Raw genomic sequence first — 23407 nt, 5'->3', positions numbered from 1 at the left:
TGTCCTTTTCTGTGTGTTTTGTATAGGAGCCATTGTCTCCTATTAATATCAAATAGAGTCAGTCTTTAATTTACAGCAGGGAACAGAAATTATTTTTCTTTTTTTTGGGGGGGGGGTCACTTCCTACGTGCATCATGGAACAGAAAACCGAACCAGCAGAGTTGAGCTCCTGCATCAAACAAGCTCCTCATCAGTGTCTGATTCACCCATTTACAACTTCTCATTCAATCTTCTTACAAACTCATGTTGCTTATGGCTTGTTCAAGGGGGATTTGTTGGGTTGCTTCTACATACTTGTGTAGTCTGGACTTTATTATGTAAAGTGCCCTGAGATGACTTTGTTGTAAATTGGCGCTATATAAATAAAGTTGAATAGAATTGAGTGTCGGATCATGACATTTGACCTGGATAAGCATCAGTCTGTCCACTCATGCTTCACAAAGGACATGTCATAACTACAGCTCTCTGTACTGCTGGGACTCACTTAAAGGAAACTCATGTCAGGATATTATATCATTTTATAATGTTATATTATATAATGTCCATGACCCTGAAATTCCTGGGACTCACCATATCACAACATTTACATTTAGTCATTTAACAGATAGAACAGAACAGGACATTGTTTTAAGTGCATAGGAAGTTTTTTGAAGTGAGGCTGCTGAGCCTGCAGAGTTTAGTAGCTCGTTCCACCATTGTGAGATCACTGAGCTGAAGAGTTTTGCTCGGGCTCTTTTGTTGCTGATACACTAGCAGCAGTTAGCTAACGTGAGTTAGTATTATATTTAATCCTTATTATCTTCACTGCTCCACTCACCACTATCTTGCTTTTTTCTCCTCTTATCTTTTTTTCTCTCCCAGAATAAAAACTCTTGCTCATGTTCTTCAGCTGGTTGTCCTTGCTTCATTAGACCTGTTTGTTTACATTGAATCATGTCCTACTTGCTCTGGAGGGACAGTCGGGGTCCTCTTAGGGAGGTCTGGGACTGCTTTGCACACCTTCAGTGCTGTACATAGTTTAACTTTACTGAGCAGTTACCTGCTCTTCCTGCTGGCACAGAGCACCTCTGGCAGCATGGAGAGCATCTTCACAAACTGTGCCACTGTCTGGTTCACCAGCTGCTCAGATGCAGAAACATCTGCACCAGGTGGTGATGGCAGCACAGCATGTTGTAGGGATGAAGCTCCAAAGACTGAGGAGAAGCTTCTCTCAGAGTGTGACCTCAGTCTGACCTAAAAACTGATGGAGGCAGCTGGTTCCAGCAGGGGGCGCAAACTAAATAATCTACATCAGTTGTCACAATAGTTTGTAAAGAGAGAAAAGAAACACAAGAATCCATTTTCCTTATTGATCTGTCACATACTGAGACTGTCATAGCTAAAACATCTGTGCAGATGTTTTCAGTAGGATCTTCACATCCCACTTTTAAAACATTTCAGTTGAGTCCAGTCCAGATTTGTTCCACATTTGCCTCATAAGTTTCTGCAGACATCTGAAATCCTCACATCTTGTTCATTTTAATTCATTTATAGATTCAAGGATTCAAAACCTGATTTCTGTCAAATATAACATTCATTTCATTTCTTTTATTCATTAACTGATCATGTAGTTTAGTAGCAATAAAAAATCAAATGTTGGAAGCTACAAACCAGAGGAAACAGAGTAAAGTCAGTGTGTTTAAGGCAGCAAATGACCCACAGCAGCTCTGACTCTGTTCAACTGCACAAAAACTACTTTATCTGGATGTTTTTTAATAAATGATGGAAAATTCTAAACACAATGTGCAACAGTGAATGACATTATCCTTCAGGCCTGGATCCATGATAACAAATATGATCTAGTGTAGATCTGGATCTGTGGAGGACCAACAACAACACACAGCTCACCAACCATCTCAAGTAGATTCATGACAAAAATCTCTGAATGTACAATTAAACAAACACAGAACAAACACGTCATCACAAACTAGTGGACACAGAGAATCTGGGAACAAATAAATGTCTCAAACAGAAAAAAGGAGAAAGTTACCAGCTTATTGAAAACAATACATGACAAAAGTACAAATGATCAACTCAACAAATGTCATTCAAACCATCTGATAAGAAAAGTCTGAAGCCTCTAAGTTCACCAGCATCTACTCTGTGTCCAACAGTCTTCTTCTGTCTGATCCAGTGTGTCTGTGACGTGTCCTCCTCCAGACGACATGTGGACATGTTCAGTAGCTGTAAAACCTGATGTAGCTACTGATCCATGATCAGTTCTCATGTAATGACGGATCAGAGCAAAGTCTTCTTCTTCTGTCTTCTGTTCTGCAGAGTGTAACTTTAAATCTGTGTTTGTTTAGACGTGAGTCACATGTGAGCGTATAGATTATTATTATGTTAGTGATGCTGCAGTTTATAAAGCTTTTAATGTCAAATGTTTGACCAGTTCTAGTGAAAACACTCACTGTTTCACGACATTTAGTGAACTTTTTAAATCCATGCAGCTGCACTACAATCATTCTCACTCATCTCCAATATGATGCATAACTATGACAGGACTCTTCTATCTGTGGGACTAAACATGAGACAGGATCCTTCATAAATCACTAAAGTTGTGATGTCACATCCTGTGTGTGATGTCATGTCCTGTGGAGCAGATGCAGGTCAGTGGTCAGTTTAATGTCCAAGTAAAAAGTGAAGAAGAAAAAAAGTCCATCATGTGTCAGTGAAAGGTGTGGACGTCTGACAGTTCAGGTTCACAAACACCTCTGTGCTGCTGTTTAGGACTCAGATTAGGAGTTGGACTCATCTGTCCTTTCTTCTGTAGTCATATTAATGTTAGAATGTCTCTTCCTGTCCATCAGATCATCTGACCCATTACAAAACTAACTTTGTGAGACATTTGTGTGATTTGATGGATGTCACATTTGTGCTGCAGACAGACCTTTACATGGGAACTACAGACACAAAGACACTTCCTGTGGACAATAGTTTGGACATGTATTTGTGTTCAGAGCGATGCTCTTGATGATGAAGGTTGAATGTAGAGAGGGACAGACGTTTTTTTCAAGACAAACACAGAGGGGACAGTCAGCAGGTGATTGTAGTAAATGTTTCAGAAAATGTATTGAAGTGTTGAGAGTTTCCTGCAGAGTGAGACGTCTGTCTGAGTTCAGAGGATCTAAAGCAGAAGTCCCCAAAAAACTACATGTGACATCATTGATCAACACTGATCATCACTGATCAAGTGAGTGTGTGAGAGTCAGGAGGAGTCAAAGTGAAGAAGAAGACAAAGTGTCCTCCTGTCTTCATCCATCAGCTCCTTGATCAAACTGATTGATCAGCCATCAGAGGAGTTGGATCAGTGGAGCTGCTTCTGTTCCTGATGTCCACTGTCTCATCTTTGTCCTGAGTTCTCTCTGCAGAGGAGACAGAAGACAGTCAGACAGAGAGAGACAACAAGAACAAAAAAAAGAAACAAATATAAGGAAACTCACTTTTGACCTTGAGCAGCACTGTTTTCTTTCTCCAGATGTTCCTACCAGAGATTCCGCAGACATATGTCCCTGTGTCTCTGACTGTGGGGTGTTTCAGGGTCAGACTGAGGTCTCCAGTTTTCAGCAGGTCTTTCTTTATCTCTGTTCGGCCTCTATACTTTTCTTGTTGACTGCCAGGCTGGTCAGAGCCGTTCTCATATGTGTGGGCCGTCACCCATTGTGTTCCTTCTTTTTTTGCCCACTTCACTGTAGCATACGCAGGCAGGTCACCAATGGTCCTGAAGGGCAGCTGGACAGACTCCACTCCCTCCTCCACCTCCACCTGACAGTCTGAGAGGACAACAAACCACAACATCAGCTGCACAGACAGCAGCAGCAGTTTAGAGGACACAGTTTCAGAGAAAGCTGAAGGTCAGAACCAGATTAGAGCAGAAGGTAACAGGGGACAGAAATCTAGAAACTAAAAGCAGCTTTTGATCAGAGTCTTGATGCTGTTGGGATGTTTTGTCCATGTGCTGCTTCACAGTAATGTCTCATCTCACACAATCATCTGTGACTGTGTCTCTGTGCAAAGATGGAGCCAATCATTGATCCAGTGATGGATGAACAGATGAGGATCAGAGTCAGTACAGGAAGTGGAAGAAGAGAAATTCCCTCATGTGATGGTGAAAGAACTTGTAAAGTTGTCTGGGGATTTCTTCTCTTTCACTTCTTCTCCAAACTTCAACTGGACTTTCATCAACTTTTCTTTTCTGTTTTTCTTCTGCAGCAACAAGAACTCAGTCGACTATCAGCCATGTTTTCTTCACATTCTTCAACACAACTGGAAGATTTTCAGTGATACAAACTATTAAAGCTGCTTTTCTTTCTGCTTTCAGCTTCTTCCTGATCAATACTGTCACACTCTGATTGCTCATCAATCAACTTATTGATATCAGTTTGTATTGTTACTTGGAAATGAGCTCCTGTCTTCTTCTTTGGTCACTTCCTCTTTTGATTGATCCCCAGTGAATCTGAATAGTTGTGGAGGATCAATATTTGTGATGGATTTGATGTTTTCATGTCTGATCTCTGTGGACTGTTGAGAACTGATAGCAGCTAGAAGCTGTTACCATAGCAACTCCATCCTCCATCTCCAAACATCAAATGTTAATAAATTCTTCTGGAAATGTTTTGACTGGTAGATTTTCACTCAGGTCACTTCAGAGCTGCAGTAACTATGAGCTCACTGAGGTCAGTAACTGTTTCTCTCTCAGGCTGACGTTTGCTTTTTAAACCAAAGTGTTTGGACATGGTTCTAAATCCCCCTGTGGACACATCTATTAGGCTCATGTTAGAGAACAGTCTCAGCAGAACAATCAACAAATCTGAGGAAATTATCTTTAGTGAATTCTCTTTAGCTCTCTGCTCGTATCATCCACCAAAAAGATTTATTTAAGCCAATCAGTCATAAGTGACTGTGTTTGTGGAAACCAGAGCCTGCATGTCCCTGATTCATGTCCACTGTGGTTCTGTGGGACCATCATCTCAGTCTGTCTCCTCCAGAACTAAGTGCAGCTCCGTCCACCCTCTGACCCTGATGTGTGTGTTTGTATCAGCAGTGGACTGATACTGACTCACTTTACATCAGTAACAAAGGTTTAAAAAGATGAAGGTGAAGAAGAAGTTTGACTCCAGAAACATCCAAATGCTTCAAAGTGTTGATGTAGCAGCAGTAACTGTGCAGACAACAGAGAGGAGGAGCAGAGCAGAGTGGATTCAGGACCACAGCTCCAGTCCAGTCCAACCAGTCTAACAGGTGGACAGAAGACAACAGGACACTAGTCTGAGTTTCCCTATTGTTGTAATGTTATGGTCCATAGCTTTGTTTTCTGCTGTGTTTCAACAGAAATGAGAATAATTCACCCAAAGTCTGTGATTCCTGTCAGTCAGAGCTACAGAATTTTATTACACAAAGATCCAATGAAGGAAAAAGATCCTAATATGTCTGCTGCTGGATTTAGATTCTGTCCAGTTCAGTGTCAATTCAAAGCTCACACTCTCTATAGACTAATAAGTCCTTCTAGACATGGACAGAGCTTCAATATTTGTCTACATTGAAGGAGACAACCCTAGTCAGCAGTGTCCACTAACTATTGTCCTCTTTTTAAAAACCAAACTCTGGACTTTGTTCTGTTGAATCAATTGTGTCCAAAATGTCTGTGGAGACATTAGAGGACAGCTCCATGTCTTATCTGTCCACCTAAACACAATTTCAGCTTTTGAAACTAATCCCAGCTTCTTGTTTTCTGCTCTCATGTGCTGATGGACATTTTCATTGTCACTGAAATAAGGTAGAGAGACAGAAAATGTCAAAGAGATCCAGCCAGAGCAAACTCACCTTTTCCACCTTTGTCTCCCATTAGACCAACAATCTAATTCATCCCAACACTTGTCTCAAGTTCTGTCTGCAGCTTCACATGATCAAGGACCTGTTGTTACCTGGACCTGATCTACTTCTGGTGGAGCTCAGTTCAAAGTTTCTCTCTGTCACAAATATTCACATTACACTGAAATGATAGTTTGGTTCCAGGAAAATTCATTTCAATTCACTGTTAGAGTCATGAAATAAAGTGAAATACATTCATAGAAACATACTAACAGTAATACTGCAGTTTCTCTTAGTATAAAGATTAACAACAGTTAGCTTAGCATAAAGACTTTAAACTGACCTTTGACCTGGAGCTTCACATCTTTCTTCATCAGGATGTTTTCCTCCCTGCTGTAGACGGTGCAGGTGAAGGTGAATCTGTCCAAGTCTGTGGGGTATTTCAGGGTCAGACTGAGGTCTCCAGTTTTCAGCAGGTTTGTCTTCATCTCTGTTCGACCTTTGTAATGACTGAGCTGTTCTTCAGGCTGGTCAGAGCCGTACTGATACACGTGGACTTTATCAGTATATAAACTTCGTCTCCACTCCACGCTGACGTCTTCAGGCAGGTGAACTGTGGTTTTACAGGGCAGCTGGACAGACACCACCCCTGAATCCACCTCCACCTGTGGGACTGAGAGGACAACAAAGCTCAACATCATGTGGACAGACAGCAGCAGCAGCTCTGACACATTTTCTTTGAGTGGATGAAGTGAAAACATGTTGATTGGTTCCAGTCTGAAATGTCTCCATGTCTCCATGTAACAGAGACAGTGTTGTCTTTGTCTTCAGTCCCTCAGTTTGGTTGTTAAACCTTTATTTCCTGTCTCTGACAGAGAATCACTGTCCCATCATCTGACTTCACTAACACTCAGTAAATGATATGAAGTCAAACACATGTTTGTTTCCTATCAGTGAAAGTTACAAACTAAATGTTGACAGGATCAGATTTGATGGAGGATCTGGGAGCAGATTGATAGATATGAAATGAAACAAAGCTTTCAGACATTTCTAGGAGAATCTGGATCAATCTGATCACTCTAATCATTTCTAAATCAGCCTGATCTTTGTAGGATCTCAGACGACTGAAATCTTTCAAACTAAATCCCTCTGAAATATCAGAATTCATCATGTGGACAGAAAATCAATGTCTCCAAATCATCAGTGATGTTAACGTCTGAAAGAAGAAAAAGCCTCCTCTGCTTCAGACCTTCTGATAATGTGGACATGACTCTGAGGAGCTGGAAGTGAACCAGTGTCAGGACCTAAACAAAGATGGACGTCTTTCCCTTTGACTCTAACTGGCAGCTCAAATGTAGTGAAACTGAAGATTTTGTCTGATGTCTTCAACTGGATCTATTTCACCATGTTCCCTCAGCTCCACCACAGGGACATTTTAAGACATGAAGACAAATATGGACTAAGCTTTTAGAGACTGTCACTGTCTTATCTTCCATTGGACAGAGGGGGTTAAAGTGTCCAAATGTCCAGTTGTTTTCTCAGACTGCACTTTGAGACATATAATGATTTATTTGGAATCACATGTTATATTCAGTCCAACCCAGTCTCACCTCAGATCCTACAAATAAAACACAACAGGTTTGTTCCAAATCCTGTCCACTGTCTCAGTTGGTGTCAGAGGTTAGAAGAACAGGATCAGTGTTGGACTTCACACTTAACACCACTGATATCAGCTGAGATTTGGTAGTAAACTTTGCTTTGATACAGATGTTTCAAATGTCATTTTCCTGTTCTGTCCCTACAGCTGATATGTGGTCTGTTGCCATAGTAACCCTGAAGCTAGTCCCATGGTAAATCTAGTCCAATGAGAGCTTTAGAAATGAACCAGGACACTTGTTTTCAGTGAATGTGATCTTTATCTCAGTGCAGAGGATCAGTGGATCCTGAAGTTGCTGATTTGACCAGGACTGGCTACAGTAGAGACAGAGCATGTTGATCCAGGATCTGCTGGAAGATTTGGACAATATGAAGACAACAAGGCCCATGGTTGTGAGCAGCATTGACTCCAGCTGTCTTTGTGATTGTGTTTGCTCTGAAGTCAAATATAAAGTGAACAGTGAACAGAACAGTGCTGTTGTTAAATCCTCTTTTTTAGTTTCATTGCTAAATGATTCATGGAAACTCCATCATATGTAGATTCCAGTCACCTGCATGTTCCTGACTGAGGAGGAGGGAGATGCTGCTGATTTGATTCCATGTTTCTAATGCTTCTGTTGGACTTTTGCTTTATTTAGTGTTCAAAGACAAACTGCTGGAACAGCCAACCACTGTTTTCCCCACATTTAACATCAGACTACAGTGGATTGATCTGTAGATCTGACCTCAATGTCCCCACTAATTAAACAATCTGTGAGGAATCATCCTGGGCAGCAATCTAAGCCTGGAAAATCCCATCACAGCTGTTTTCAAGTCCAGCTTTTTCCAGCTTCGATTGCTGTCAAAGGTTAAAGGGAGTTTGAAAAGGCAGTTCATGCATTTATTAGCTCACGATTGGACAACTGCAGTGCATTATATAGTGGACTTTCCAAATCATCATTAGCGTCTGCAGCTGGTCCAGAATGCTGCAGCACGTCTTCTAACTAATCCTCCAAGGCAGGAACATATTACCCCGATTGTATCTTCTCTCCATTGGCTACCAGTCAAATCCAGGATCGATTTGAAGATTTTAACTTTGGTTTTTAAGGCACTGAAAGGTCTTGTTCCACCTTATTAATCCGACCTCCTAAACCCACATAGACAATCTAGTTCATTGCGCTCACAGGAGCAGAGCCTGCTGGCAGGTCCCTCACACCAGATAAAGAGATGGGGGGACTGTGCTTCCTCTGTAGTAGCAGCTACTCTCTGGAACAATCTTCCATTACAACTGTGTCTGACTCCAGATTTAATGTCATTTAAATCAGAACTCAAAACACAGCAGTAAGACGCCATATTTATTCATTTATTCATCTATTTATGTCTTTTTATTTATTGATTGGTTTGTGTCTTTTCTCTTACAGTATTTTAATGGTATGTTTTATTTAGACTGAGCAGCTCAATTATTTTATTCATGTATTAGTTTTAAATTGGTTGTTAGATTTTATTTCCTTTTAATACTTCAAGCATTTATCTGCAGTTCTGTAGATTATGTTTAAATACATTTCTGCATTTTATACATTTTAAATCTCTTAATATTTATACTGTAAAGCACTTTGATCAACCTGCTGGTTGTTGGAAAGTGATTCACAGACGTCTCTTTTATCATCAGAGTCAATGAAGAAAAGGCTTTTTGGGCCCCACCTGGATTTTTTATTGCAGTAACATGAGTGAGCAGCTGTGTTTTCTAAGAGTGAAATGGTCTCTAACAGTCACAGGAGCTGCAGCCCCCTCAACCCCACATCAGTGACACTGTGATATAAACAGGCAGAGTTCAAATAATATTCATTCTAATTTATATTTCAGTGATTCATTCATATCAATCTGATGAGTCCCACTAATCTAGTGCTCCTACAATCTGCTGGAGGTCTCAGGTCTCATAGTTTGTGCTTCCTGTTCTGCACGTGTCAACTGGATTTCTTGAGGTGATGTGACTAAAATAATTAAGATCTGTCCAACCAGAATTTAAGACATTTGAAGAATTTTTAAGGACCTGCAGACACAGTGCAAGACTGAAATCAGCTTATCATAAACATTTAAACTGACCTTTGACCTGGAGCATCACTACTTTCTCCATCAGGATGTTTCCCTCCCTGCTGTAGACGGTGCAGCTGCAGGCTCCTCTTTCTTCATCTGTGGGGTATTTCAGGGTCAGACTGAGGTCTCCAGTTTTCAGCAGGTTTCTCTTCATCTCTGTTCGACCTTTGTAAAGATAGAACTGTTCTTCAGGCTGATCAGAGCCGTTCTGATACACATGTATCATCTTGTCTTCACTGTTCTTCCACTGCACTTTGGCGTCTACAGGCAGACAGACTGTGGTTTTGCAGGGCAGATGGACAGACTCCACCCCTGAATCCACCTCCACCTTGTAGACTGAGAGGACAACAAAGCACAGCATCATGTGGACAGACAGCAGCAGCAGCTCTGATGGTAACGGGACCTCACTGTCCCATGAAGACACTCAGGAACTACTTATTGTGACTGATTCTCAGTTTGGTTCTGATTTGTTCCTCACTCTCAGTCTGTCTCAACAGTCAAGGAGCAACAACAGCAAAGATGTGAACCATCAGCATTATGGGTAATGTAGTAGTAGAGACATACCTGACATGAAATAGTGACGGAAATGTACTAAAAGACCCCCAGCAACAATCAGAAGAACCAGGAGAACCAAGAGACCCAGGAGAGTTTTGGCCCAGGATGGAAATCGTTCTGTGGAGAACATGAACAACAACATGACCTCTGACCTGTCAGTACAAGTTCTTTGTTACTCTACTTAAGTACATTTTTCACGTATCTGTACTTTACTTAACTAGATTTAATTAACTAGATTTAATTATGGCTACTTTAACTTTTTACTCCACTACATTTCTAATCAAAGTTGTGTTACAGGTTACAATCACATTACTTTTCATATTTCATAATGAACCACTTTGTCCATTTGTTTATGAAAACGGTTCACAAGACACAGGCATCACTTCATTAAACCAGGGACAGGCAGGATGTTAGTCCCTCCATTCATTGCCTTAATTAAAAGACTTATTTGACATTTCTTTTCAGTACTCAATAGTGGTGGGTGTCTCAATCTAAATATTGCTAATATCAATACCAGTGTAATGAGTTAGTTTCAGTTTCTCTCCTCTATGAACTGCTGTGGATTCATCAAAGAGGCCACCTGTCTGTCTGTGTCTGTGTAAGTCCTGCTGATTTCAAGTGCGGAGCAGCCACACTTTGCTGCTCCTCCCCCCTCTTTAGTTTGAAAGTGGTACCGTCACGTGACTAAGCGGCGCCACGCAAACACGCAAGGACACAGACTCAGCAGCACAGAGATGGAGCAGAAGAATGGAAGAGAAAGAGGAACGATGTGTGGCTGTATTTTCAGGCCGAAAATGAAACGACGACAATCTGTATAATTTCTAAAAAGGTTGTAAGATGCATTTGTGACACTACAAATGTATGCAACCACATGAAAAATTATGTGAAAGAAACATTGAGCTACAGAAACAGAGACCAGATCAGAGAAATTCATGCTTTGTGGCACGCGCTCAGTAGTGGGGATGTGTAAAGCAGAGCTATGCCAGAGCTGGTCCCTGCTGATTCATACATTAAAATGATAGATTGACCAAAGCGATTGTTTTGTTCTCCTCTGCTTCTGCAGGAAGCAACTATCCACTGTGTTCACTTGGATTAAATCAGGTGCAACATATTGCTACAAGAGAACCACATATATTTACTCTTAGATTTTGTCCTTGTTAACAGATTTCTGTGAAGAAAAAAATAAAACTGAAAAAACATCAGATCGAAGCTAAAACAGCTTCAGCCCATCATTTCTGTCTATTACCATTAATGAGTTAATGCCCCCTCCCCCCAAAAAATAAACAAACATACAACAGTACTGGTCCACAGACAGGAAGAAAATGAATAGTTTAACAATTTAAATAAAATATAAATCATCTACTTACTTACTTTTACGTAAGTAGAAATGTCAGTGGGTACTTATAGTTTTATTAGAATAAATATTTGTTTGAGTATTTGTACTTTTACTTAAGTACAGTTTTTGAGTACTTTGTTTTGAGTACTACGGACCTGTCACTGACCTTTGACCTGCAGCTGTACGTCTATCACTCTCCGTTGTCGTCCAAATCCATCTCTGACGGAGCAGGTGTAGGTTCCACTGTCAGACAGTTGCAGTTCTGTCAGATTCAGACTGAGGTCTCCAGTTTCCAGAGCATCAGGCATCATCGATGTTCGGCCGCTGTAAAGCTGGTTCTGGTTTTTAAGTTCATCACCTTCCTGCTGACGCTGGTGGACGGTTGAAGGACTGAGATCAGAGCGGCTCCACACCACTGTGGGATTGTTCACGTCAATAGTGGGAAACTGACAGTGCAGCAGGACAAACTGGTCCCCCTCATACATGTCCACCGCTGAGACATGCTGGGAAACTGTGGGGACACACAGACAGAGAGGGTCCATCTCAGCAGCCTTATTTCATGTCTCATTACGCGTCCATCCTCAGGTGAGATAGAAACCAACCTGGTCCTGTTTGTGATTGGACGCTGCATTTCCATTTAGTCATCTATCAGAAGCTTTTATCCAAAGTGACTTACAAGTGAGGTACAAGGCAGCAAAAATCTAAGTCATGGAGAAAACATCAAAGCAAAGTCGTATCAGAAAAGTGTTTACTTTTCACCAGATGGAAGTGCAAGAAAGAGCAGAAAGGAAGTTTTTTTTTTTTTGTTAATAGATTTAAGTGCAAAAGAAGATGCGGGGAAGTTCTGTTTTCAGCAGTTTTTTTAATATTGGGAGTGAGTTTTCTGAGCGTGCAGAGTTTGGTAGCTCGTTCCACCATTGTGGGATCATTGTGCTGAAGAGTTTTGCTTGGTGTCTTCTGTGCAGTGCTGGGACCACCAGACGTCATTTGTTGGCAGAGTGCAGTGGACGGGAGGGATTGTCGAGGCTGCAGCTGATCAGGCTGCTTTGAAACCACATCACCACAGTTTAACACCAACAACACTGACAAACACCAGAACCAACTCAGGATCCTGGTTCTCACTGCTAAAACATCCACTTCAAATGACTGCTGACTGTCTGAACTCCTCTTTCCTAATATCTTTTCCTTCCATCTGTCCATCACGTCTTCAGCAGGAGGACTAATACTCAGAGATAAGACTGGACTGATGGAGACATGGAGACACTTCATGTGTTTCTCTAAGTGAGGAGAAGAAATCAAATCTTTGATTTGGTTTGTTTCAATCTTGTAAGAAGTGATGTGAAGGTGTTGTGGTTGGACAGGTGTTGAAGGACTGGGACAAAGTGAATGATGCCCCCCTGGCTGTATGTACACAGATACTGTCACACACACACACACACACACACACGTTGAACAGACATTTTATCATCACTCACTGCTGTGCAAAAAGTTTCTATCTCTGAGAAAGAAACGTAAAAAAAGGTGTAAATTCCAAAAGTTTTAAAAGTTTTCTTAAACACTGATAAAGTTCACACGCAGGTTAAACCACCTTCACCTCCTCCATCCACCTCTCTCACTGCTGACGACTTTGCAGACTTCTTTACCAACAAGGTGGCAGCCATCAGCTCACAGTTCTCTCCTCCAGATGATGACATCCATCTAACTTCTTCCAACACTGCATTGCTCTCATCATTTGCAATTCTGACTGAGGATGACGTATCCACCCTCCTCCTCTCTAATCCTCCGACCACCTGCACTCTGGATCCAATCCCTTCCACTCTTCTTCAAGCAGTTGCACCTGCACTAATGCCAGCTATTACACAAGTCATCAACACATCTCTCAAAACAGGGACTTTTCCAACCTCTTTCAAACAGGCCTTGATTACCCCACTGCTCAAGAAGCCTTCTCTTGATCCCTCTGTAGTGGAGAACTACAGACCTGTCTCCCTCCTTTCTTTTCTGGCCAAGACAATGGAACAAGCAGTCTTCAACCAACTCTCACACTTCCTTTCCAAGAACAACTTCCTCGATGTCAACCAGTCTGGCTTCGAGAGGGGTCACTCCACGGAAACAACACTCCTGACTGTTGTGGAATCTCTTCGAGCAGCAAAAGCCACAGGTCAGGCTTCTTTCTTAATTGTACTTGATCCATCATCAGCCTTTGATACTGTGAACCATCAGATCCTCTTGTCCACACTCTCTGACTTGGGCATCTCTGGCATCGAGATGAACCTTCAAGATATCCTGGTGGGGGCATCTTTCTAACTCTCATAGCCTCTCTACCGGTGTGCCGCAGGGCTCAGTTCTTGGTCCTCTTCTTTTTTCTATCTATACTTCATCCCTAGGTGCCATCATTCACTCACATGGTCTTTCCTATCACTGCTATGCTGATGACACACAGCTCTTCCTGTCCTTTCCACCGGACGACTCCACTGTCTCATCATGCATTTCTACCTGTCTCTCAGACATCTCAGCCTGGATGAGTGAGAGACACCTTCAACTCAACCTCTCCAAGACCAAAGTCCTTGTCTCCCCAGCCAGACCTTTGATGCAAGACAGCATCAGCATCAACATTGGATCTACAGTGATTGTCCCCACTAATTCGGCCAAAAATCTGGGGGTCATCATCGACGACCAACTGAGCTTTAAGGACCACATCTCCTCAGTCTCTAGAGGAGCAGATTTGCTCTCTACAACATCAGGAAGATCAGACCCTACATCACGGAATATACAACCCAACTCATTGTACAGGCGCTGGTCACATCTCGTCTTGATTACTGCAACACTTTGTTGATGGGGTTACCGATATCCACAATCAAACCCTTGCAGATGATCCAAAACGCAGCAGCTCGCCTCATTTTTAATCAGCCAAAAAAGAACCATGTCACACCACTTTTTAGATCTCTACACTGGCTTCCTGTTGCTGCTCGCATCAGGTTCAAAGCTCTGTCTCTTGCTCACAGGGTGGTTAACTCAACAGCTCCCGCTGACCTCAACTCACTCATTCAGGTCTACAATCCTTCCCGCTCGCTGTGATCTGCCAACGAATGATGTCTGGTGGTCCCAGCACCGCACAGAAGACACCAAGCAAAACTGTTTAGCGCAATGATCCCACGATGGTGGAACGAGCTACCAAACTCTGCACGCTCAGCAAACTCTCTCCCAATATTCAAATAACTGCTGAAAACAGAACTCTTCCACATCTTCCTATGCACTTAAATCTCTTTAAAAAAACACTTCCTTTCTGCTCTTTCTCGCACTTGCATCTCGTGAACTGTGAACACTTTTCTGATAGGACTTTGCTTTGATGTTTTCTCCTTGACTTAGATTTTTGCTGCCTTGTACCTCACTTGTAAGTCGCTTTGGATAAAAGCTTCTGCTAAATGTATATGTAAATTTAAATGTAAATGTGTCCAAAGGGGGAATGTTGATTTATTACAGCAACAATGTTTTAACAAGGGCTGTGTATCATATGCACAGAAATATTGTCCATCTTTCTTTATCTGTGTGACATTACTAAAACCACAGGGAGCAAATCCTCCATCTGATAAACCATCTGACCATGTGATGATTGATTTCATTGAGTTGATGCCCAATTGAGAAAAGAGATATTGTGTTGTTATGACTGATGTACTCAAAACTAAACTGGGACGAAGAAGAAAGTCTCCTTGGACTGAGGTTTCTCTGATTGTTTTAATGAACATGGGGATAACAGAAAAAAAAAAAAATAAAATTGTTTTGAAAATCTTCAAATTTAGGAAAATGACATGTTGTATTGCCAGACTGCACTATATCTACTATACTGCAACTAGTGTCTGTGACTCAGTTTTAGTTTTTGCCTCACGTGTTTACTCCATGTTTACTTTTCCTTCTGGTTCTTCAGCTCAACCCTTGTTTGGTTCTGTAATGTGTGTGTGTGTGTGTGTGTGTGTGTGTGTGTGTCTATGCAGAGTTAATTTCTTGTCTTTAGATTAATTGTCTCTTTCTGAAATTGTCCCAGTTTAGTCGTCCTTGTGCAGTGAATTAGTGTTAGTAGTTCTTATTGTCTTTCTTTATAATTATCAATAAAACTTATCTTCTCACCAAACCCCTCTCGCCTTGTCGCACTTGGTTCCACCCTAAATACCAAAGCTGACAGACTGGTTCTCTGTGTCCCCTCTGATCAATGTCCCTGAGCTTCATTCTTCAATAGATCATCTACTTTCCCCATTTTCTGGATGTTTCCAGCAGCTTGTCCCATTTCTGCTTCAAAAACAGTTGTTGCTTCCCACAGATCAGATATATGTATGTTTCTTTTCTGAAGCTTCATCAGCAGCCACAGAGCTGCAGTTACTTCAGATGACAAAGGCTGTGCTTCCATTCCAGATGACTGCAGACAGTCCACTAAAGTCAGTTGTGTGGGACAAAGGAAGTTTCTCTTACCGTGTATGAAGATCACAAACTCCACAAACATCTTCATCTTCCTGCTAAAACTGCAACAAATCCTCCTTAAATCAGCTTCTTCCTAAACTAACTGCATGTTTATTGTAGTTTTAGTAGTTTACAGACAGTGGAGTAGAGTTAACACCAATTAAACACACACACACACACACACACACACACAGCTAGGCAGCAGTTCTCTCATTAGTTGCTGATAGACTCAGCTCTGACTGGACAATTCTTTTCTCCTCACAAACAAGTTTATTTCCGCACTAAGTGTAGCTGTTTGTAAAGCTCCATCAAAAGTCACATTTCACCTTGTTTTTCCACTTCATGACATAAAGCAGCAGCTGATGATTCATACAGGACCATGATCCAGATCAAAAGTGTCATTTAGAACAACAGCTTTTTAACATGATGGAGAAAATTTTAAACATGAATAAACACATAGAAGGTCCTAAATCTGGTGATCTGCCATCTATGCTTTTAACCCAATTCCCTCCTCTGCTTTTCAAAACATTTTTATTCATTTTTCCTTCATTGTCTGATGAGGTTTGAATTATTCTCAACCACTCTCTGCAAATGGGTGTTTTCCCTACAGCTCTCTTTACTTATTAAACCTGTTTTTAAAAAAGCAGCTCAGATCCATCCACACCCAGTAGCCACAGTCCAATTTCTCAGAATCTTCCCCTGTAAGTCGTGGACTGAAAACTAAAGCCTGACAGAAATTTCATCTATGAACTGGACCAAGACACACACAGTCCTGGATTATTGACATCACCAGGAGAGAATGTTCCTCTTTAAAGGAACTCTTCTAAAAGTCCCAATCCAACCAACAAACTCTTTACTACAAAATGAACAAAGAACAGAGAGATGAGGCTGATATTACTGATTTACTCAAAGAAGCTTTAAGCGTAAGTGACACTAAGGTTGAGGCTGTAGTTTCAGATCTCCAGGTTTTGTCCCCTGATGAGTCAGCTCCTGAATGCAGTGTGAGGTCGGGGAAGAAGGCTGAGGTGATAGCAGCAGGTCAAATCTGTGAAGAAAGACGCAGAGTCAGAGACTGGCCCAGAGGTGACTCAGTGTTATTTCAACCAAATCCAGCTCTAGTACATGTCCCTAGTGGTTTAACCAAAATAGTTAAAATCCCAATTCAGAACCTCACTAAGCATGATATCTATCTTACTGAGAGAAAAGTTCAAGGCACAATGGGGGAAGTTGCTGAAGTGAAACCAGTAACCTGCTTTCCAGGTGGTTCAGACTCAGCGTAACATCCCGCAGCAAACACCTTCTCAGCCCAGTTAAGCACTGACAAACAGTTGACAGTGTTCTGTCCCATTTTGAAGAGGACAAGAAAGACATATTAAGAAACATATTGAAAGGTCAATTGTTTTTGCTAAGACAGATTCTGATATTAGCTGCATCCCAAATTTGCAGCTGGAAATCAAATTAAAGGATGAAACACCAGTCCAGATGCCCTACAATGCAATTCCCAAACCTTTGTACAAGGAGGTAAAGGTGTATGAACAGACTCTGCTCAACAATGGCTAGATCAGGACGTCTACCTTACACTACTTTTCTCCACAGGTCTGCATCAGAAAAAAAGACAAGAGCTTATGTCTGTGTGTTGACTTTCGGGGGCTTAACGTTTGCAAAGAGGATGGAAATGGCTGTAGTGAACACTTTCCTCCAGAAGAGGCAGGAAGTCAAGTCAAGTTGTATTGTCAGTTCTTCCACATGTAGAGTACATAAATACAGAGAATTGAAAATGTGTTACTCTCGGATCCATGGTGCTTACAGATAATGCTAACAGTCGAGCCTAAAAATCTAGACAACACAGGATGGTGGTGTGTAAAAGGACTCTGGTGGTGAGGAAGATGAAGAGGACAAAGACAGAGCAGAGGACGAAGTGGTGAAAGTTGAAAAAGGAAGAATGTTGTGTAGTTTTCAGGGAGGAGCTGAGACAGACTCTGGGTGGTTTGGAGGTGCTTCCAGATGACTGGACCACTACAGCTAATGTGATCAGGGAGACAGGTAGGAGGGTACTCGGTGTGTCATCTGGAAAGAGGAAAGTGGACAAGGAGACTTGGTGGTGGAACGAGGAAGTTCAGGAGTGTATACAGAGAAAGAGGTTAGCTAAGAAGAAGTTTCTGACTAGTTTGTTTACCAAGATCTTGGAGAGTGAGAGGATGCTGAGGACTGGAGGAGAAGTGTACTGGTTTCCATTTTTAAGAACAAGGGAGATGAGCAGAGCTGTGGAAACTACAGAGGAATAAAGCTGATGAGCCAAACAATGAAGTTGTGGGAAAGAGTAGTGGAAGCTCGGCTAAGGGCAGAGGTGAATATTTGTGAGCAGCAATATGGTTTCATGCCTAGAAAGAGAACAACAGATGCAGTATTTGCTTTGAGGATGATGATGGAGAAGTACAGAGAAGGTCAGAGGGAGCTGGATTGTGTCTTCGTAGATTTAGAGAAAGCGTATGACAGGGTGCAGAGAGAGGAGCTGTGGTATTGTATGAGGACGTCTGGAGTGACAGAGAAGTATGTTAGAGTGGTGCAGGACATGTATGAGAGCTGTAAGACAGTGGTGAGGTGTGCTGTAGGTGTGACAGAGGAGTTTAAGGTGGAGGTGGGTCTGCATCAAGGATCAGCTCTGAGCCCCTTCTTGTTTGCTCTGGTGATGGACAGACTGACAGATGAGGTTAGACAGGAATCTCCATGGACTGTGATGTTTGCAGATGACATTATGATTTGTAGTGAGAGCAGAGAGCAGGTGGAGGAAAATCTAGAGAGGTGGAGGTCTGCTCTGGAAAACAGAGGAATGAAGAAAAGACAGGAGGCAGAGCTGGAGGTAGCAGAGCTTAAGATGTTGAGGTTCTCTTTGGGAGTGACGAGGATGGACAGGATCAGGAATGAGGACATCAGAGGGACAGCTCATGTTAGATGTTTTGGAGATAAAGTCAGAGAGGACAGATTGAGGTGGTTTGGACATGTTCAGAGGAGAAACTGTGAATATATCGGTAGAAGGATGCTGAGGTTGGAGCTGCCAGGCAGGAGGTCTAGAGGAAGAACAAAGAGGAGATTTATGGATGTAGTGAGAGAGGACATGAAGTTAGTTGGTGTGAGAGAAGAGGATGCAGAGGACAGAGTTAGATGGAGGCACATGATTCACTGTGGTGACACCTGAAAGGAAACAGCCCAAAGGAAAAGAAGAAGAAGCAGATGTTTATCTGAAAATGCTGTGAATAAATTTAAAGAAATTATTTCTTCATCTTTTTCATCACCATGTGTCAATACTATGGTGAGTAGCCATCTTACTCCTGTACAAATTGATTATTTAGTTGACGATTCTGCAGCCTCACTGTGTATGATACTAGATACAGTTGCCCCTCTGAAAAAGAAGCAGTGAATCAGAGGAGCCGACCTCCATGGTACAATTCACAAATGCACAGCTTAAAACAGGCGTCACGAAAATTAGAGAGGAAGTGTTGTTCCACTAATTTAGAAGAATCCCGGTTAGCCTGGAAAAATAGTTTAAAAATGTACAAAAAAGCTCTTTGTGATACCAGAACAGCATACACACACACACACACACACGGGGGGTGAAACAGAAGAAATATATTTTTATTGTTATTATACAGCAGTAGCTATTTAGTGTTTAATTAGAAAATGTGAACAGTTGGTTCTTGATACAAACTCAGAGCTAAAGAATCCTGTGGAAGTGCAGATGTACAGTAAACTACAACTCCCATGATGCAGTTCACTAACAGCTAATAATGTTTCTACAGAGTGTAAAGACAGATTCCTCCACAGCATCAGCAGCTGAGGCTTATGGGTAATGTAGTGTTCAGAGACAGAACATAGTCAACAGTCAGAAACTAGTGGGAACAGAAACTGGTGCCAGGAAAGAAATGATTCTGACATTCAGGAGACCAGAGACAGAAAACTGTTCATAAACTGGCGTCTCATCAGAAACAGTCCAGACAGAGCTGCAACAGGAGAACAGAGGTCAAAGGTCACCACTGTTACCTGCACAAACACTCTGACAGGGTGGACACACAGTGAAGGAGGATGCTTCAAATGTATGAGGTTATTTCAGACAGCAAAAGACGGACGAGACACAGGAGGCTCAGTGGTGGCAGCATATGGACAGAGGCTGAATCTACAGCCGGCAGGAAAGTCCATAATGTACCAGAGTGCGGTGGCCTGGTAGACCTGGTGGACACTGACAGCTGGGATAGGATCCAGCCCCCAAGACCATGAGCAGGATAAGCAGCTACAGAGATTGGATGGTTGTGTACTTTTACTTTAGGAAGTTGTTTACTCCCACTACTTCCTCCTGAACTAAAAAGTATTTGTTTACCTGACAGTACAGACACAGACAACACATTTCACTAGTCTGTTACTCACATCTGTCTTTCTCCATATGTCATACATGAGACAGTGTGGTGACCTGTGCAGGTCGACTCAGACCCCCTTGCAACCCTGAACAGGATCAGGAGTTCAGACAATGGATGGATGCTAGTAGTTGGTGATTTATTGAAAACCTTAACTATTTGTCCATTTTGTAATGAGTGCATTGAGTTTACTGGAACTACTGAAACATCAGTGATAATGGAAACTTAGAGAAGAGCAGAATAACAGTCAGGTTGAGTTCTGTGTTAAAGACACTGTCCAAACTGTGGTGTCTCTTTATTTTTGTCCTTCACATTTGCAGAAATAACACATCTGAGTATAACGTAGTCTAAGAAAACCTTCAGCTGAGACTCTGTCTGGTCGTGTACATGCAGCTCATACAGTTTTATCACTGTGATTAACAACGTCAGTGTTTATTCTGTGTTCAGAATATTAAACTATGATTTCAAATTAACCAAAGCAAACTGTAAGTGTAAGTCATAGAAACATTAGCTTGTTTTGCTGCTGGGAGTTTGCTGATGCCTGCAGAGCCACTTGTTAACAGTCCAATCATTGTTTTATGTATCAGCTGAATCTCCTGATGTTAAAAACATCTGTAGCTGCCACATTGTCTGTTCATTGAAGTAACAAACCTAATTATTGAACCAGTATTGTAAAAAACAGTGAGCAGTTCTATCAGATCGGTTTATTGGAAAGGTGAAGAAAAAAAAGAGTTCAGACGTCCACTTTTTAAATGTGTCCACTGAGACCTGCTGGACATTCAAACTCGTCTACTGAACTGTCTCCTGACATTTTCAGCTTTTTAACCCTTTTATACAAACTGCTCTGCACTTTATAGCCAACTGCTAAGCCAATCACAGCTGGGTGCAAAAGTTTGCATCCCCCTGTTTTTATAATTATTCCATCAGCTTCAGGTTTAAGCTTGCAGGCGTTTATGTGCCATTTCAGTTTGACAAAGAAAGAGAATGTGATGGTCTTGCTGTCTTCTGTCTTCAGATTCCTGTTGAGAAACATCAGCATCTGTTTAAATATTCGTTTTTTGGCTTGTTTTTTCATCCCGATTTTTCTAAAACAGCCACAGTGAGAAACACGTATACGTGATGTTACCTGGTCTCAGTGACGAGGACACGACAGACGGATCAGATGGCTGCTCTGCAACACAAACACACAGACACACAAACAGTGTTACAGGTTACTGTATAGGATCATACGTGCTGCTAATACAAATGTAAAGCTGACATGTCACTGCATGGAAAGTCTACAGTACATGTTACAGTACATGTTCGTATGGACCCGTTGTTTCAGAAAAATGCTGATGCAGACTGTATGTACAAAAGTCTACCACCAGCACTGCACATGTATCTTCCTCAGACTTTATTTTTGGGTCCATAGAACATAGTATGATCATTCCATGTACCTGTAATCCTCTTAAACTAGGGTGAACCAGACTCTCTTCATTCTGGATTTCCAATTTAACTATTTTATATTTCGCTTTGTAGTCCAGTTTTCAAACTCTCTTTTTGAAATACTACCCAGAACTTCTATACACAAGCTAGCTGGTGTGTGTGTGTGTGTGTGTGTGTGAGAGAGAGAGAGAGAGAATCATACCAGTCCTCCTTCCAGCCTTCTTCTGATTTCTGACAGACATACAGATAGGTGACAAATTTAAGGAAAAACTGAATTAATCAGCGGATGAATCCAATTGAAACAAGACACAATGGTCACTGAACAGTTTTGAGTCTGACAATATCTCAACATACTGTTTTAGTATCCCAACCTTGATGATTTCTCATTTTTTAGTTTAAGACAAAAGATCCAAAGTATTGTTGATGCATACAACAAGTTCACTGAAACTTTAAAGTCAGGCTTTGTATGTCATCACAGATATATACTAATCAATACTAGTCTTGGCTCTGTAGACGTCTTTTGCACTGTGGACCATGTTTCTGTGTAAAAGTCCATTTCACAGACAGACTGTCTCCATCAGGGACTATTCCACACACACCCGTCATGTCAGTAATGGACGTGACCATCTTGCACCTGGTCTTACAGGAGTCAGAGTGACATCTGCTGGCTGTCTGTGAGACCTGCATCAGCGCAGACGTCCTGACAAAGTCCCATTGCATAAAGTTCTGGACACTCTTTTAAAAAGACTGTCAAGCTATTCCTTCATGGCAGTCGGTCACTTGTCTTTCTAACAGAGAGGAACATGTAGCAACAGCTAGAGGACCTGCTAAAGCATTTCAAAAAGATAGTTAAGCTGTGAATCTGACATGAAACATGACTGTGAGGTCAGATTTTCCTCTGTAATGTTAAATGCTCTGTATCAAGTTAAAAGTCTTACAATTTATGTGTTTTACCAAAGTAAAGGCAAAAGTTTTGGCATTAAACACTTCAAATAACCAGAGGATAAATTCCCATTATGCAGATAATTAGATTATTAAATGTTAATATGTTTGCATCACATTAATAATGGAGATGATTAAATAAGGCTAATTGTAATTCCTTTATATACTGGTGAATAGCTGGTGAACATATTAGATCAAAATGTTTTTATTAATTATATTGTGTGTCGATAATGGGATTTGCAAAGTAACTGGAGGTGTCAGATTATAAAAAAGTGCAGTAAAATGCAGCTTACAGTATTTCCCTCTGTAATGTTAGTGGACTAGAAGCATTAACTAACATAAAACATAATTACTGAAGTACAGGGAGGTCAAGTGGTACTTTACAGTACCTGGGTAAATGTACTTGTCACTGCTGTATCACGTTACATTTACAGAGACACAGAACAGCTGATGGTCTCAGAATGAACTGGTCCTCTCAGCAAACATCTCTCAGTTACTACAACAGTTACTTAAAGGTTATAGCACCAAAACTATTTCAAAGTGGGCTGGATGGGCCGATAAACCCTGTAGAATCATGCACACATCAACACTACAAACCCACATCCTGCTGCAAGATGTCCTCACCCGTCCAGCTGTGGCTATGTGTGACTCTGTGCTCTTACTTTGAAAATCTGTTTCCCTGTTTCATAGTTTCATTTTCACATAGGATGATGTG

The 23407-nt window shown here is 41.4% G+C and overlaps 2 protein-coding genes across 3 annotated transcripts in view; both read right to left on the bottom strand.

Annotated features, from left to right (window-relative positions):
- LOC137136946 (hemicentin-1-like) overlaps positions 1-23407 on the bottom strand; it is a 104582-nt gene that overhangs the window by 41921 nt on the left and 39254 nt on the right. The window lies entirely within an intron of this gene.
- LOC137138010 (butyrophilin-like protein 2) lies at positions 1629-22356 on the bottom strand. Its single transcript, XM_067524906.1, has 8 exons — positions 22350-22356; positions 21452-21496; positions 11637-11981; positions 10144-10251; positions 9589-9915; positions 6194-6523; positions 3483-3812; positions 1629-3404 (listed from the first exon to the last, which is right to left on the bottom strand). The coding sequence occupies exons 1-8, from the start codon at positions 22354-22356 to the stop codon at positions 3313-3315; spliced, it is 1584 nt and encodes a 527-aa protein (XP_067381007.1). The 3' UTR covers positions 1629-3312.

The sequence above is a fragment of the Channa argus genome, chromosome 12 (genome assembly GCF_033026475.1).
Source record: "Channa argus isolate prfri chromosome 12, Channa argus male v1.0, whole genome shotgun sequence".
NCBI lineage: Eukaryota > Metazoa > Chordata > Actinopteri > Anabantiformes > Channidae > Channa > Channa argus.
Note: the sequence above shows the minus strand (reverse complement) of the source record. Positions and strands in the feature narration are given on the sequence as shown.

Bases quoted from the DNA above. Each gene is read 5' to 3' on its own strand.
- LOC137138010 (XM_067524906.1), bottom strand. The intron at 6,524-9,588 runs GTCAGTTTAAAT...TTGTCCTCTCAG, and splicing joins AGTGATGCTCCAGGTCAAAG to TCCCACAGGTGGAGGTGGAT. The intron at 3,813-6,193 runs GTCAGTTTAAAG...TTGTCCTCTCAG, and splicing joins TGTGAAGCTCCAGGTCAAAG to ACTGTCAGGTGGAGGTGGAG.